Source organism: Lactuca sativa, chromosome 5 (assembly GCF_002870075.4).
Source record: "Lactuca sativa cultivar Salinas chromosome 5, Lsat_Salinas_v11, whole genome shotgun sequence".
Classification (NCBI taxonomy): Eukaryota; Viridiplantae; Streptophyta; class Magnoliopsida; order Asterales; family Asteraceae; genus Lactuca; species Lactuca sativa.
Genome location: NC_056627.2, coordinates 183,022,723 through 183,039,904, shown reverse-complemented (window position 1 = coordinate 183,039,904; position 17,182 = coordinate 183,022,723). Strand labels below are relative to the sequence as shown.

The 17,182-nt window shown below is 36.2% G+C and overlaps 2 protein-coding genes across 2 annotated transcripts; both read right to left on the bottom strand.

The window, feature by feature from the left end:
* Positions 1-1,698: 1,698 nt before the first annotated feature.
* LOC128126449 (laccase-17-like) lies at positions 1,699-4,159 on the bottom strand. Its single transcript, XM_052764385.1, has 6 exons — positions 4,025-4,159; positions 3,801-3,952; positions 3,438-3,682; positions 3,189-3,317; positions 2,103-3,053; positions 1,699-2,000 (listed from the first exon to the last, which is right to left on the bottom strand). Exons 1-6 carry the CDS (start codon positions 4,112-4,114, stop codon positions 1,870-1,872), a joined length of 1,698 nt encoding a protein of 565 aa, XP_052620345.1. The 5' UTR covers positions 4,115-4,159; the 3' UTR covers positions 1,699-1,869.
* A 10,341-nt stretch (positions 4,160-14,500) lies between these two features.
* Positions 14,501-16,961, bottom strand: LOC128126448 (laccase-17-like). The gene is made up of 6 exons (XM_052764384.1): positions 16,827-16,961; positions 16,603-16,754; positions 16,240-16,484; positions 15,991-16,119; positions 14,905-15,855; positions 14,501-14,802 (listed from the first exon to the last, which is right to left on the bottom strand). Exons 1-6 carry the CDS (start codon positions 16,914-16,916, stop codon positions 14,672-14,674), a joined length of 1,698 nt encoding a protein of 565 aa, XP_052620344.1. The 5' UTR covers positions 16,917-16,961; the 3' UTR covers positions 14,501-14,671.
* Positions 16,962-17,182: the final 221 nt, after the last annotated feature.

The following is a 17,182-nucleotide window of genomic DNA, read 5'->3' as shown; positions in this document are numbered from 1 at the left end:
CGAAAACGGTTCTACTAGAAGCAATGTGTCATGTAGGTTTTAACAAATGCGGTGGTAAACCGGGTTTTATAATGGGCTCACATTTGTCAACTTTGCATTTGGCCTGGATGTGATGTCATGTACTTCATTCTAGCCAAGTCATATGATCATTATGGATGTAGTAGTAGTGAACAAAATGTTTTGCATAGATTTTCAAGTGTCCAAAATGCTTAGAATAACATTTGTAATTCTACTTTTATATTCTAATCAACCCAAGATAAAAAAAAACAATCAATTCATACGCAAGAAATTGTTAGATTTTATTCAATTATGTACTACCTCCTCAAATGAATTTAATCAACTCACTATAACACATCCAATTAGTGGTGGTAGCGGTCCTTTCTTTTAGGAGTTTTCTCTAGTATTTAAAGATATGTAAGTTGAAGTTTTTTAATTGGATGGAATACAAAGAAAATTACCCCAAAATGTATCTCTTGTCCTCCTTCTCCTGTACTCGTTTTTTAATTATTGTTGCATAAAGCAAAGGTTTTCCAACATATTAGACTTTCACATTTTGGCTTTTATGATATGGGTTCGATACTTTGAAATAAAATATGAATCTTTATTTTAGTACATGGATATTAGTGTTTTGGTTTTGAAAGTTGAATACTAAGGTTTTGAAACCGAATATTAATATTTGATTAGGTTTTGGAAAATAAAATTCGATTTTCATTTGTGAATTTTGGTTATAGAATAATGATAAATTTAAGACCTAGTATAGTGTGGCTAACTATAATAAGGGCACCAATTAGAAACAAAAGAATTGGTCATAATGCATATAAATGATGGATTTTTAGACCTTCATCAATATTACATTAGCGACAGAGATTCGAGAAAGAGCAAATATATCATGAACAATTTGCGAAATGATAATTTGCCGCTAAAAGTGACTACTGAGGCCAAAAAAAAAAGGTCCTTTGCTAATTTCTTCACCACTAAGCACGGACATAGGTTACCAACGACTATTTTTCCTCATGGCGTTGGTCATTCGAGGCGTATTTCAGAGGGAATTATCCGTCTCTAATACCACAATGTCAAATAGCATATTTAAGGATAATATAATATGGAAAACATAAGTGTCATACTATTGAAACAATACTCTCCTTTTATGGCTATGCATGATATATATTTTGTAATAGTTAATTATATTTGTTTCTTCTTGTCGTCAACAAATTATAGTATTTTTTGTGCATGTGCCTCTTTTACATATATGACGGGTTGTATGTTGCTAACTTAGCATCACCTTAGTTAATTAGTTATCGGAATCTTTGAAAGTACAAAAGGTTATATAAGTTGGTATTGGTTAACATTTCTAGGTGGAACCGTGTAATTTAATTTTTACCAGACGTCGATAGTTATTGTTGTCACTTAATTACACCTTATCGAAAACGGTTCTACTAGAAGCAATGTGTCATGTAGGTTTTAACAAATACGGTGGTAAACCGGGTTTTATAATGGGCTCCCATTCGTCGACTTTGCATTTGGCACGCTTGTGATGTCATGTACTTCATTCTAGCCAAGTCATATGATCATTATGGATGTAGTAGTAGTGAACGAAATGTTTTGCATAGATTTTCTAGTGTCCAAAATGCTTAGAATAACGTTTGTAACTCTACTTTTATATTCTTATCAACCCAAGATGAAAAAACAATCAATTCATACGCAAGAAATTGTTAGATTTTATTCAATGATGTACCTCCTCACATGAATTTAGTCAATCACTCACTATAACACATTCCGATGTTAAGTTGTAGAAAAACAATATATTCACATCCCTCAAACTTGAATTGTTGAAAAAAATTGATTGAAATGTTCCAAGCAACGGAAGCTTTAACATTTTGGAAGATCAGCCGGTGGAGGTAAGAGCTTTTGGTTAGGTAGTTCTCCATCCAAGACGAGCCATGCCATCTTCAAACCCCAACCGGTATGAACTTCCAAATGACAATGCATGAACCACACCCCTGGACAATATATAAGAAGAAGAATATATCAATGACAAACTAAAATAAATCATATATGCACCACAAGAAACCAAACTGAAATTACATGCATGAGTAACAAACCTGGGTTGTCCGCTAGAAATCGTATAGCAACCCACCCACCAGAAGGCACACCAACCGTGTTTCTTTCGATAGGGTCCACAAGATTGAAGTTCTTAGGGTCCTTCTTAGGATCGTAGTTTCCAAACCCTTGACCAACAACAAAGAAATTGAAGCCATGGAGATGAAGAGGGTGGCTTTCGGCACCAAGAATGCTGGTATCTTGCATGACCAACTCCACACTAGTATTGAAAGGAAGAACCATGAGCTTTGTACCATTGCTCACAAAGGTGTTATTTGGAGGAGTTCCGGTATAATTAAACCAATGCACTGGGTTGATAGGGAAATAAGGACTATAAACACCCTTCGATTTATTAAAGAAGTGGGACTGGAGAAGGGCAACACTTGGTTGTACGAATGACACATTATTTATGGATGCAGCGAATCTAGCCCCGTTCGGTCCTTGGCAAGTTCTATTTTGCGCACAAGGGGCCGTCCCAAGTCCTACTGTGAAAAATAAATGTTTGTCGATCTTCTGTGGGACATTAGCAGGAAATTTAGAGTTTGCCAAGCTTCGAAGTCTATTTGAAAACTTTGACACGAATGAAGTGTCATTTAAAGATGGTAATGTTGGTGTAAAGAGTGGAAGATTTTTCATCGGAACAGGTGACTCATATTCGAGAATACCAGCAACTGTGGAATTGTCAAAGGTTCCTTGACCCGTTACATATGGTCTAGCAGACATGAGAAAGTTGGCACCGGGAAATTTGGATTTGGTTTTAAGGAGGACGTTGGTGGTTTGACCAGGAGCTAGTATAAGCGTTTCAGTTTTGAAAGGTTTTACATAAATGGCATCAGCCTCAACAACGGTGAGGGTGTGGTTTGCTATGCTAAAAAAGAGTTCATCATTGAGTGCTGCGTTGATCAGTCGAAGGAGGTACGTCTTCCCGGTTTTTACCTTCAGCTTGAATGTGTCTGCAGATTTCATGAGCATTCTCATTCAGTCATGGTTTCTTTCAATACATATGTATACACGTATTCTATATATATAAATATGTATTCCAGGGGTGTACGTACGTACGTATGTAACAAAGGCTAGAAATACGGTACCTTTAGCAGAGCAATTGTACAAAGGTCCGGGAAGCCCATTGAAGGTATAGGCATCGGAAACATTTGGACCCCCACCGGTTTGTGTTGCTTGCGAAATTATAGCCTCTGGATCAGTATTGAACCACTCTCCTGTAGACATACAAAATTGTAATTACTCTCATGCATGCAAAACTGATGTAATTAAGTACAACATAGCTACAAGCTTAGAGATTAAAAGATTCAACAAAGTATATATGTACGTAGTTTTACCAAAGATGATGGGAACTTCTTTATAGGGCTTGGTAAAAGGGTAGGGGACATTAAGCTTTGGCAGAATGATGAGAGGACCATAAACACTTGCTCGTAACCATGATATATGTGCATGCCAAAACAATGTTCCTCTTTGTCCAATAACAGTGTAGTTGTACACATAACTCTGGCCAGTTTGTATGGGGCATTGAGTTATGTATGCTGGCCCATCGGCCCATCCACTCCGAAGTTGTCTAATACCATGCCTGTGTATATAGCATGCATGCATCAGAATCATATATAGTACGATGAGATTGTATTTAAAGTAATAATAATACGTTATAGAGCGTTAGAAAATACAAAATGTACAGCTCTTAATTATACCAATGGATTGTAATGTTACTGGAGACATGGTTAGTAACTTTTATAAGAAGCCGATCACCCTCTCGAGCGACAATACGTGGACCTGGAAATTTTCCATTGACCGTAACCATGCTTTTTGTGTGGCACAGTCGTGTCACGTTTTGCAGCTCGATCTGCATGAAAAAATAGATCAACTTGTTGGACTACAAATTAAAATGATAAGCATCATATGTAATGAGACATACGTTAAACTCATAGCTCCTGGTAGTTCCACCAATTGTATACAAAGGAAGCAGTGAAGTTATTGCTAACAATGACAAGAAAATTCCACCCATATCTTTGTGTCTGTCTTTCGTTGAAGATTATGAAAGCTGTTGCTACAGCATGAACCTTGCTATGATATCTGAACATATATATAGGTTGATGTCTAAGGATGATTTTGGCAGAGTCAACAACTCATTCTATTGCATCACCAACCGTTGTTCAAATGCAACTTTAGAGTGCTATCAAAGAGATCATATCCATCTGTCCTTTAAAAACCTTTCCTTTGTCGTAAGGACTAGGTCCCTAGGTCCCAATCTTAATTGAATATAACATAACACTTTATCTAGTCAAATTGTTAAAAATAAACCTAGTTTTAAAACCACCTGCTAGAAAACTTGAAAAGTTGAACATACATAATTAACAATATATGTTTTATCCATTATTTTTGGGGATGGAGTAAGCCACAGATTTGTTCGTTGTTGCTTGCTTCAGGAGAACATAGCAAAAACAACAATTAATACTAACAGAAATAACTCAAATAAATCAATTAATGTAATACATACACATAAAAAATTACAATTACGATCAGGTGAATTTGATTATATAGCTAGGCTAGTAAAATAGTACCTGTTCCTTTCAAACAATCTTTTCTTTACATGCATGTGCCTACAATGTACATAGGAGAAAAAGACACACAACGAACTTTGTGTGTGTGTGTTTTTTTTGTTTTGTTTTTTTTTTTTTTTTTTTATTATTAGAATTTTCATGCGTTTGTGCCTGCACGGAGTAGATTTTTAAAATTGTACGTATTTCACAAGTTAATTAGAGGAACAAACCAAAATTTGGCCGGTTATCATGTTAACGACGCTTTGTTGGCATGATGGTGTGGCGGCGTATAGGCCATGTCATCTATACATAGATATTATAATTATTTTTAATTTTTTCAAAATTTATAAAATCATATTAACCCTAGATGAGTGGGCCTCCTTTACACCTTTCTTCTTTAGAGCTCCTTCTCCTCTAAAGACTTCATCGTCTCTTCTAAAAACAAGAAATTCGTATGAAAGGTTTTTCTATATATTTTTCTTTACAGAGGGATTACATATATAGGGATTTGAACACAAAAAAAGAACTATACAAGAGATATGACAGTAACAACACCCAATAACTTCCATGTTTATATGATCTTCTCAATACTAGCCAAAGATAGTTTGATCTTATGAAATATTCACTCTCGCCAACATTCCCCCTCAAGCTGGGGAATGAATGTCGATCATTTACAGCTTGTCCAGAGAGTTACTAAAGAGTCTTGCATTCATCGCCTTAGTTAGCATGTCAGCTAGCTGCTTCTTCGAGTTAACAAATGGCTAATTTATTGTTTTCTTATCGAGGTGGTCTTTAATAAAATGACGATCTAATTTAACATGTTTTGTTCGATCATGTTGAACTGGATTGTTTGCAATTTTCACAGCCGCTTGATTATCACAATAAAGATTCATAGCTTCCTTCACACCAATGCTAAGATCCCTTAGCACCCGTTTTACCCATAATAACTCACACACTCCATGAACCATGCCCCGAAACTCTGCTTTTGCACTTGATCGAGATACTAGTTTTTGTTTCTTACTTCTCCAAGTTATTAAGTTTCCTCCCACAAAAGTAAAATACCCTAAAGTGGACTTACCATCAGACTTATCTCCAGCCCAGTCAGCATCACCATAGCCCATGACTTCTAGATTTACATTCTTCGCAAAATAAAACCCCTTTCCTGGTGAAGACTTCAAATAGCGAAGGATTATATATACGAATTTCATGTGGCTTTCATTGGGTGCATGCATAAAACGGCTAACTACACTTACCGCATATGCAATATCAAGGCGTGTATGCGATAAATATATTAGTATTTCGACCAGTTTCTGATATCGTTCTTTGTTCGTTGGTACTTGAACCGACAAGAGAGTCAACCCGTGGTTAACGTCAACAGGTGTGTCAATCAGTTGACAGTCCAACATACATGTCTCGCAACGAGATCCAGTACATACTTCCGTTGGCACATTGTAATTCCCTGTTTAGACCTTGCCACCTCGATACCCAAAAAATATCTCAAGTTTCCAAGATCCTTTAGCTCAAATTCCTTACTCAATATTGCTTGTAGTTTGTTTATTTCATCAGGATCATTGCCAGTGTAACACCCCGTTTATTAAATAAATAAATAAATTGATGAGTGTATAGTTGCCCTTAAATCAATAATTATATAGCAAGGCGTTTGTCTCAAGGGTTAATTGTTACAATTTTAAAAGTCGGGGGTTAAAAGTGTATGTTCTGAATTTAATTTGAAGAGGATTTCGGAAGTCAGGGTGCGTTTGGTAATTAATGGACTTAAATTGAAAAGATTTGAAGGCTGAGGGGGTTAATTGGTAACTTCGGGACTTAATATGGAAGGAATTATGGAAGCAAGGGCTAAAGGATAAATTCTGGATTTAAATTGTAAAGATTTTGGAAGTTGGGGGCTGAATGGTAAATTTTGGATTAAAGTTGAAAAGATTTCTGAGGGGAAGGGGCTGTTTGGTAATTTTTGGGTTTAGTTTGGAAATGATATGGTGGTGAGGGACTGAACTTGTAAAATGGAAAGGATGTTTGAATAGTGACACGAGAATGAAACCTGGTACCCTTCCCTCCCTCTCGTTCAATGAAACAGCAAACCCTAAACCTAAAGGGATTCAGCCGACACCATCCTTGGAGCTCTCAGCCACTGTTTACATCGCAGGTCCGACGCCGCTGCTGCAAGGCCGCCGAACCACTGTTAACGCGACACCTGCTCCCAGAGACGTCGGGGGCAATCAGTAGGTCGTTGATGACCGAAGGAGGGCTGCATCATCGTCATGTAAGGGTCGTGAGTTGCCGGAACTGCAAGGTAGGTTACCCTCAACCAATCCTTCCTCTTTCCTTCTCTTTCTTTTGTTGGTTTGACGCCGTGTATAGCGGTTGTGGTCGCCGATGGTCATTGAACCGACGTTTCAGATTACTCCGGCGATAGCAGCCTCTTAGTCGGTTGTTTGGAGCTTTGTCCTCGATTCATTTCGTGTATATGTTGCTGCCACGAGCTGAATGCGTGGGTACGTGTGTTTGGCTTGAAAACCCACCGCCACCACCTCATGGTGGTGTTGGGTTTTGAGCGTTCTAACACTCCTAAGTGTACATGCAACCCTAAAAACCTTGGATCTATATTTTCTCTAATATACATGCAAATATGAACATCCAAAGTATTATCCTAATCTAGCATACAAAACAATAAAGATAGAATACGTACCTCTTTGATGTAGAAAGTCTTCATGAAGCTTGAGTGCCTAGTGCCCCAAGTGTGACACCTCAAATGGTTCATACAACACCAAATACACTTGGAATAACTTGAGAGAAATCTACACTTCATAAAATCGGCTAGCCCTTCTTTTTCTTCCATAGTGGCCGATTTTTCCAAGATTATGATCTTTATATAGTGTTACAATTAGGGTAAACCCTAATTGTCATGACTTTCCATTTCCTTGGATCCATGGGTTCAAATACACCATGGAGCATCCATGGAGCATCCTATGGGTTTTAGCCCAAGTTGATAATCCATGGACCATTAGCCCACTATACAAGTATGGATGATTTACACAATCAACCAATATATTTAATTAGTCTTCTTTTGATCACTTAATTAATCATAGATTAATTCTTGATCAATACTAATTAAATAATCCAATTAATATATTAGAACTTATAATATATTAATAATCCTTAAGTGTTATTTCTCTCATTATAGTCTATCCAAATGCATGATGCCATGCAACCCAAATGGACCATGTCGGGTCGGGTCAAGTCTCACCAATTATAGTTATGGACTTAGACATTAATCCAACAGTCTCCCACTTGGATAAGTCTAAAACTATTATTGCGTGTGACTTCAAGAACCGACTGGCAATCGTAGCTCTCAAAAGCTTCTGTTGAACTTTGACCTTGTAGATGAACTCTAACCTTTGTCAATGACTTGTACATTAGATAAGGGATCATATATTCCTCCATTCTAGATATCATATGGACTGAGACATGGATTATAATCATTCTCTCTGTCCATTTTTTGTTTCCCGATTTCCGATTTATGACGACTGACTAATTGAACAAATCAAATCAGTCCTGGCCCGGCCGAGCACTTCCATTTGTCATCATCAAATCATCGAGGGCCCACAGATATCGCTTTTATCCCGAAGGTAAAAGGAATGGATAAACTTCGACTCATATGGCTTGTTCTAGAGTTTTTTATAAATGGGTTCTAAATTGGTTCAGTAAGTTTAAAACTTCTTTTAAATTGGTCCAAAACATTTTTTCTTCAAAGTTAAAACATGTTGCTATTTTATGTTAAGTTGAACATATATTAATTGTTTATAGTCTTTTTTCATAATTGTAGGTTGTCATTGATTGCATTTGTGAGGAGATGAATAAAGTACTTAAAGCATAACATGTATAAATAAAGGATGAACTTATGGCTAAACGTGAAGAAACTAACGCCAAAATTCAAAAAATCTCTAAGATATCTAATGAAATACTAAAGTTTACCCAATGCACTGACATGCCCACCTTGATTAAGTTGGGTTAATTTGTTTGTTTACGGGTTAGTGGATCCATAACTTGTAGCAAAAGACTCATTATCTCTTCCTAATTTGTTGGTATTTTGATTTAGTTATAAGTGTTTTTTAGGAGTCAAATAGATTATCTGACTAGTAGTAGTAGTGGACCTTTCTTTTATGAGTTTTTTTTAGTATTTAAAGATATGTAAGTTGTAGTTTTTTAATTAGATGGTATACAAAGAAAATTTCCCCAAAACGTATCTCTTCTCATGTACTTGTTTTTTTATTATGGTTGCAAGAAGCAAAGGTTTTCCAACACTTTGTATCAGAGCGAAGGTTGAAGAGGGTCGGTTTGAGAGTCGACATTCGAATGAGGGAGGAGCCTTTGACTGCAGGGAACTGAGAGCAGCAGAAGTCGTGGGTTGGCAACTAGTTTTGGACAGAAAAATCAGAAACAATGTATGTTTCGGGTCGGCCGTTGTCATGGGGAGATAGGAAGCATCATTCGAGACAAAAAGTGGTGATGAACACATGCGGTCTATAGATGTTGTGATCAAAGGGAAGTGTGGAATTGAAAGGTAAATCTGGTGGCAAGTTGTGTGTAGTCACCGGAAAATGGAGAGATTAACCGGTGTGCGAAAGAAAAAAGAGGTAAAGACTTCGACACAGGTGGCGTCGCATCAATTATTTTGGCGCGGGAAAGAAAACGGTAGAAGCGGTGGCTTTGTTTTCTTTACCGGTGGAATAATGCACTCGTGTCACAGAAGTGTTGTGCGCGAAGGAATTATGTATGGTGACAAAGAACAGCCGGGTGGTAGAAGACTTTAGATGTAACCGAGGCGGAGTCCGGGTGTTCGGGAAAGATCAAAAATCATGGTGGTTGTTGCCTTGGTAAACCATGTGGCCGGAAAAAGTTACAACTAGATTGTGTGGGGTTCGGTAATGATTATAACGGGTGGATCTCAGTATTCAGATGTTGTTGGTTAAAGCAGGTGTTGTCGACGAGCTTTGCAGGTGAAGTAGTTGGTAGGTTGACGGTGAACAAAGGCTATGAATGTGGTGGTCGGTTGTCCCTGAAAAGTTGAGATGGTTTAAGGTGAAGGCTGTTTTGACGAGATAGTTGTTGTGTATGAACAAAGTGAACAAACAACGATTAAGGGGTGATTGTTTGGTTAATCGTGTTTGTTTACACGTCAGTTGATCCAAAACTTGTAGCAAAAGACTTGATCATTATATCTTCTTACACTACTAGAAAAAAGGCCTTTTACGACGCTCATTGCGCGTCGTAAAACGCTCAGACGACGCGCAAATGCGTGTCAACGAAGGCCCTGTCATAAAGAGAGACGACGCGCTTTTGCGCGTCGTCTATAGACGACGCGCATTTACGACGCGCATTTATGACGCGCATTTACGACGCGCGGTTACGACACGCAATGCATATCAAGGAAGGCCCTGTCATAAAGGAAGACGATACGCATTCGCGTGTCGTAACCTTACGACGCGCGTGTTAATGACACGCAATGCGTATCAAGAAAGCCTCTGTCAAGAAAGGCCATGTCATAAATGAAGATGACACGCATGTTTGCGTATCATAATTTTAAATGTTAAAAAAAAAATTATTTTTTATAGATTTACTAATTTTCAAATTAAATTTGCATTTAATGCCTCACAATATAAAATAAAATATCATATACAAAAAATATAATCCATTTCATAAAATTTAATGTCTTACAATTCTATTTCTTACAATATATAAATTTACATGTAAAAACATCTCTACAGTCTACATGTTTCATGCTTGATTTCCATCTTTTATCGTTTTTAAAAACAAAAGTTCTAACAAGGAACCTTCTTTTAGTAATGCAAGTGATGCTCTTGATAAGCTGATATTCTTAAGTGTAACGGATCCCTCATTACTTGGAGATGCTGGTGAGCTTGAAATCCAAATTAAACCTGATCCAGAAAAAGGGACAATCACAATATCATAAGATTACTTACTTTTCTTCATTCTTGAATCTTTCCTCATAAAATACAACTCTACAAGAGATTTATAAACCTTTTTTTACCCTTATATTAAAAGTACAGTAGTAGGCATCAAATGAAATGTACGGTAAATGAGGGAGAGAAGCCACCTCTCAAAAGTAGTCAATTATTGAAATGTACTATTTCCTTTAAGGTTTTCAAGGATAAAATTGACATTTCTCAAGGTTTAGGTATCACTTACCAAATAAAAGCATTTCCGCAGACTAGAGCAATGCATGCATTCCATCGTACACAACAACATTTAACAGTTTATAAGATAAAAGGTAACCAATTAAGGTTGTAATGTTATTTTTCTTTATTTTTGAAATATGAAAGGAAATGGGAATAGATCTTACGTTCAGAAGGTATGACCGATCTGTTAAATTGTCGGCTTAAGCCCACAACAAATTTGCACATAACAATGAATTCCTGCCATGAAAAAACTTTATTTAATAAGATATGATGTCTACCCCATGAAATGGTCCCTGAAACTCCCCTTGAGGATCACAATAGTAAAGACTTAACTGTTCAGGCATGATGCCACTTCTTAACTGTTCACTTGTATTATCCTGCATATTTCTTGTCCAATATTGCTCAGAAGCTGGATTAACAAATACAGAGTTCGATTCATCAACAAGATTTGAATTGATATCAAATGAAGATGGCTGGACCATTCTAATATTAATGCTTTCATATACATGTTCCCATTGCTGCCAATTGGTTGGCATTTGTCGTTACAAGGAGTAGCACGAGAAGTGATAAAACTATGAAAACACAAGGATGCAAATCTTGGTGATTTTTGGATTGTATTGATGCTTTAATTATAACAATCATCCAAACAGCTCCTTAATACTTTAAACATAACACAAAAGTCATAAAACGCTCATCCAAACACCACCTTATACTACTCGACTTCCTCTTTAATACTTTAATTATAACACATAAGTCCTTTTAGGAGTCAAATAGATTATCCGATTAGTCGTAGTAGCGGTCCTTTCTTTTAGGAGTTTTCTCTAGTATTTAAAGATATGTAAGTTGAAGACTTTTAATTGGATGAAATACAAAGAAAATTGCCCAAAAATGTATCTCTTGTTCTCCTTGAAGATTTTTAATTGGATGAAATATAAAGAAAATTGCCTAAAAATGTATCTCTTGTTCTCCTTCTCCTGTACTTGTTTTTTTTATTATTGTTGTATGAAGCAAAGGTTTTCCAACATTTTAGACTTTCACATTTTCGCTTTTATGATATGGTTTCGATACGTTGAAATAGAATACGAATCTTTATTTTAGTACATGGATATTAGTGTTTTGGTTTTGAAAGTTGAATACTAAAGTTTTGAAACCGAATATTAATATTTTATTAGGTTTTGGAAAATAAAATTTGATTTTCATTCGTGAATTTTGGTTATAGAATAATGATAAATTTAAGACCTAGTATAGTGTGGCTAACTATAATAAGGACACCAATTAGAAACAAAAGAATTGGTCTTAGAAACAAAAGAATTGGTCATAATGGCTATAGATGATGAATTTTTAGACCTTCATCAATATTACATTAGCGACAGAGATTCGTCAAAGAGCAAATATATCATGAACAATTTTCGAAATTATAATTTGCCGATAAAATTGACTATTGAGGCAAAAAAAAAAAGTCATTTTCTAATTTCTTCACCACCAAGCATGGACATAGGTTACCAACGACTCTTTTTCCTCATGACGTTGGTCATTAGAGGCGTATTACCGAGAGAATTATCCGTCTCTAATACCACAATGTCAAATAACATATTTAAGGATAATATAATATGGAAAACCTAAGTGTCATACTATTGAAACAGTCTCTTTTTATGGCTATGCATGATATATATTTTGTAATAGTTAATTATATTATTTGTTTCTTTTTGTCATTAAGAAATTATAGTATTTGTTGCGCATGTGCTTCTTTTACATATACATATATGACTGGTTGTATGTTGCTAACTTAGCATCACACGTTATTTAATTAGTTATCAGAATCTTAGAAAGTACAAAAGGGTTATATAACTTGGTATTGGTTAACATTTATAGGTGGAACCGTGTAATTTAATTCTTACTAGACGTTGATAGTTATTGTTGTCACTTAATTTCACCTTATCGAAAACGGTTCTACTAGAAGCAATGTGTCATGTAGGTTTTAACAAATGCGGTGGTAAACCGGGTTTTATAATGGGCTCACATTTGTCAACTTTGCATTTGGCCTGGATGTGATGTCATGTACTTCATTCTAGCCAAGTCATATGATCATTATGGATGTAGTAGTAGTGAACAAAATGTTTTGCATAGATTTTCAAGTGTCCAAAATGCTTAGAATAACATTTGTAATTCTACTTTTATATTCTAATCAACCCAAGATAAAAAAAAACAATCAATTCATACGCAAGAAATTGTTAGATTTTATTCAATTATGTACTACCTCCTCAAATGAATTTAATCAACTCACTATAACACATCCAATTAGTGGTGGTAGCGGTCCTTTCTTTTAGGAGTTTTCTCTAGTATTTAAAGATATGTAAGTTGAAGTTTTTTAATTGGATGGAATACAAAGAAAATTACCCCAAAATGTATCTCTTGTCCTCCTTCTCCTGTACTCGTTTTTTAATTATTGTTGCATAAAGCAAAGGTTTTCCAACATATTAGACTTTCACATTTTGGCTTTTATGATATGGGTTCGATACTTTGAAATAAAATATGAATCTTTATTTTAGTACATGGATATTAGTGTTTTGGTTTTGAAAGTTGAATACTAAGGTTTTGAAACCGAATATTAATATTTGATTAGGTTTTGGAAAATAAAATTCGATTTTCATTTGTGAATTTTGGTTATAGAATAATGATAAATTTAAGACCTAGTATAGTGTGGCTAACTATAATAAGGGCACCAATTAGAAACAAAAGAATTGGTCATAATGCATATAAATGATGGATTTTTAGACCTTCATCAATATTACATTAGCGACAGAGATTCGAGAAAGAGCAAATATATCATGAACAATTTGCGAAATGATAATTTGCCGCTAAAAGTGACTACTGAGGCCAAAAAAAAAGGTCCTTTGCTAATTTCTTCACCACTAAGCACGGACATAGGTTACCAACGACTATTTTTCCTCATGGCGTTGGTCATTCGAGGCGTATTTCAGAGGGAATTATCCGTCTCTAATACCACAATGTCAAATAGCATATTTAAGGATAATATAATATGGAAAACATAAGTGTCATACTATTGAAACAATACTCTCCTTTTATGGCTATGCATGATATATATTTTGTAATAGTTAATTATATTTGTTTCTTCTTGTCGTCAACAAATTATAGTATTTTTTGTGCATGTGCCTCTTTTACATATATGACGGGTTGTATGTTGCTAACTTAGCATCACCTTAGTTAATTAGTTATCGGAATCTTTGAAAGTACAAAAGGTTATATAAGTTGGTATTGGTTAACATTTCTAGGTGGAACCGTGTAATTTAATTTTTACCAGACGTCGATAGTTATTGTTGTCACTTAATTACACCTTATCGAAAACGGTTCTACTAGAAGCAATGTGTCATGTAGGTTTTAACAAATACGGTGGTAAACCGGGTTTTATAATGGGCTCCCATTCGTCGACTTTGCATTTGGCACGCTTGTGATGTCATGTACTTCATTCTAGCCAAGTCATATGATCATTATGGATGTAGTAGTAGTGAACGAAATGTTTTGCATAGATTTTCTAGTGTCAAAAATGCTTAGAATAACATTTGTAACTCTACTTTTATATTCTTATCAACCCAAGATGAAAAAACAATCAATTCATACGCAAGAAATTGTTAGATTTTATTCAATGATGTACCTCCTCACATGAATTTAGTCAATCACTCACTATAACACATTCCGATGTTAAGTTGTAGAAAAACAATATATTCACATCCCTCAAACTTGAATTGTTGAAAAAAATTGATTGAAATGTTCCAAGCAACGGAAGCTTTAACATTTTGGAAGATCAGCCGGTGGAGGTAAGAGCTTTTGGTTAGGTAGTTCTCCATCCAAGACGAGCCATGCCATCTTCAAACCCCAACCGGTATGAACTTCCAAATGACAATGCATGAACCACACCCCTGGACAATATATAAGAAGAAGAATATATCAATGACAAACTAAAATAAATCATATATGCACCACAAGAAACCAAACTGAAATTACATGCATGAGTAACAAACCTGGGTTGTCCGCTAGAAATCGTATAGCAACCCACCCACCAGAAGGCACACCAACCGTGTTTCTTTCGATAGGGTCCACAAGATTGAAGTTCTTAGGGTCCTTCTTAGGATCGTAGTTTCCAAACCCTTGACCAACAACAAAGAAATTGAAGCCATGGAGATGAAGAGGGTGGCTTTCGGCACCAAGAATGCTGGTATCTTGCATGACCAACTCCACACTAGTATTGAAAGGAAGAACCATGAGCTTTGTACCATTGCTCACAAAGGTGTTATTTGGAGGAGTTCCGGTATAATTAAACCAATGCACTGGGTTGATAGGGAAATAAGGACTATAAACACCCTTCGATTTATTAAAGAAGTGGGACTGGAGAAGGGCAACACTTGGTTGTACGAATGACACATTATTTATGGATGCAGCGAATCTAGCCCCGTTCGGTCCTTGGCAAGTTCTATTTTGCGCACAAGGGGCCGTCCCAAGTCCTACTGTGAAAAATAAATGTTTGTCGATCTTCTGTGGGACATTAGCAGGAAATTTAGAGTTTGCCAAGCTTCGAAGTCTATTTGAAAACTTTGACACGAATGAAGTGTCATTTAAAGATGGTAATGTTGGTGTAAAGAGTGGAAGATTTTTCATCGGAACAGGTGACTCATATTCGAGAATACCAGCAACTGTGGAATTGTCAAAGGTTCCTTGACCCGTTACATATGGTCTAGCAGACATGAGAAAGTTGGCACCGGGAAATTTGGATTTGGTTTTAAGGAGGACGTTGGTGGTTTGACCAGGAGCTAGTATAAGCGTTTCAGTTTTGAAAGGTTTTACATAAATGGCATCAGCCTCAACAACGGTGAGGGTGTGGTTTGCTATGCTAAAAAAGAGTTCATCATTGAGTGCTGCGTTGATCAGTCGAAGGAGGTACGTCTTCCCGGTTTTTACCTTCAGCTTGAATGTGTCTGCAGATTTCATGAGCATTCTCATTCAGTCATGGTTTCTTTCAATACATATGTATACACGTATTCTATATATATAAATATGTATTCCAGGGGTGTACGTACGTACGTATGTAACAAAGGCTAGAAATACGGTACCTTTAGCAGAGCAATTGTACAAAGGTCCGGGAAGCCCATTGAAGGTATAGGCATCGGAAACATTTGGACCCCCACCGGTTTGTGTTGCTTGCGAAATTATAGCCTCTGGATCAGTATTGAACCACTCTCCTGTAGACATACAAAATTGTAATTACTCTCATGCATGCAAAACTGATGTAATTAAGTACAACATAGCTACAAGCTTAGAGATTAAAAGATTCAACAAAGTATATATGTACGTAGTTTTACCAAAGATGATGGGAACTTCTTTATAGGGCTTGGTAAAAGGGTAGGGGACATTAAGCTTTGGCAGAATGATGAGAGGACCATAAACACTTGCTCGTAACCATGATATATGTGCATGCCAAAACAATGTTCCTCTTTGTCCAATAACAGTGTAGTTGTACACATAACTCTGGCCAGTTTGTATGGGGCATTGAGTTATGTATGCTGGCCCATCGGCCCATCCACTCCGAAGTTGTCTAATACCATGCCTGTGTATATAGCATGCATGCATCAGAATCATATATAGTACGATGAGATTGTATTTAAAGTAATAATAATACGTTATAGAGCGTTAGAAAATACAAAATGTACAGCTCTTAATTATACCAATGGATTGTAATGTTACTGGAGACATGGTTAGTAACTTTTATAAGAAGCCGATCACCCTCTCGAGCGACAATACGTGGACCTGGAAATTTTCCATTGACCGTAACCATGCTTTTTGTGTGGCACAGTCGTGTCACGTTTTGCAGCTCGATCTGCATGAAAAAATAGATCAACTTGTTGGACTACAAATTAAAATGATAAGCATCATATGTAATGAGACATACGTTAAACTCATAGCTCCTGGTAGTTCCACCAATTGTATACAAAGGAAGCAGTGAAGTTATTGCTAACAATGACAAGAAAATTCCACCCATATCTTTGTGTCTGTCTTTCGTTGAAGATTATGAAAGCTGTTGCTACAGCATGAACCTTGCTATGATATCTGAACATATATATAGGTTGATGTCTAAGGATGATTTTGGCAGAGTCAACAACTCATTCTATTGCATCACCAACCGTTGTTCAAATGCAACTTTAGAGTGCTATCAAAGAGATCATATCCATCTGTCCTTTAAAAACCTTTCCTTTGTCGTAAGGACTAGGTCCCTAGGTCCCAATCTTAATTGAATATAACATAACA

What these genes read in the sequence shown, in the direction of transcription:
- LOC128126449 (XM_052764385.1), bottom strand. Translation starts at nt 4,114, where the DNA reads ATGGGTGGAATTTTCTTGTCATTGTTAGCAATAACTTCACTGCTTCCT. An exon ending in CCAGGAGCTATGAGTTTAAC is followed by an intron (nt 3,953 to 4,024) that starts GTATGTCTCATT and finishes TTTTTCATGCAG; the next exon opens with ATCGAGCTGCAAAACGTGAC. An exon ending in AGTAACATTACAATCCATTG is followed by an intron (nt 3,683 to 3,800) that starts GTATAATTAAGA and finishes CTATATACACAG; the next exon opens with GCATGGTATTAGACAACTTC.
- LOC128126448 (XM_052764384.1), bottom strand. Translation starts at nt 16,916, where the DNA reads ATGGGTGGAATTTTCTTGTCATTGTTAGCAATAACTTCACTGCTTCCT. An exon ending in AGTAACATTACAATCCATTG is followed by an intron (nt 16,485 to 16,602) that starts GTATAATTAAGA and finishes CTATATACACAG; the next exon opens with GCATGGTATTAGACAACTTC. An exon ending in GTACAATTGCTCTGCTAAAG is followed by an intron (nt 15,856 to 15,990) that starts GTACCGTATTTC and finishes TGAAATCTGCAG; the next exon opens with ACACATTCAAGCTGAAGGTA.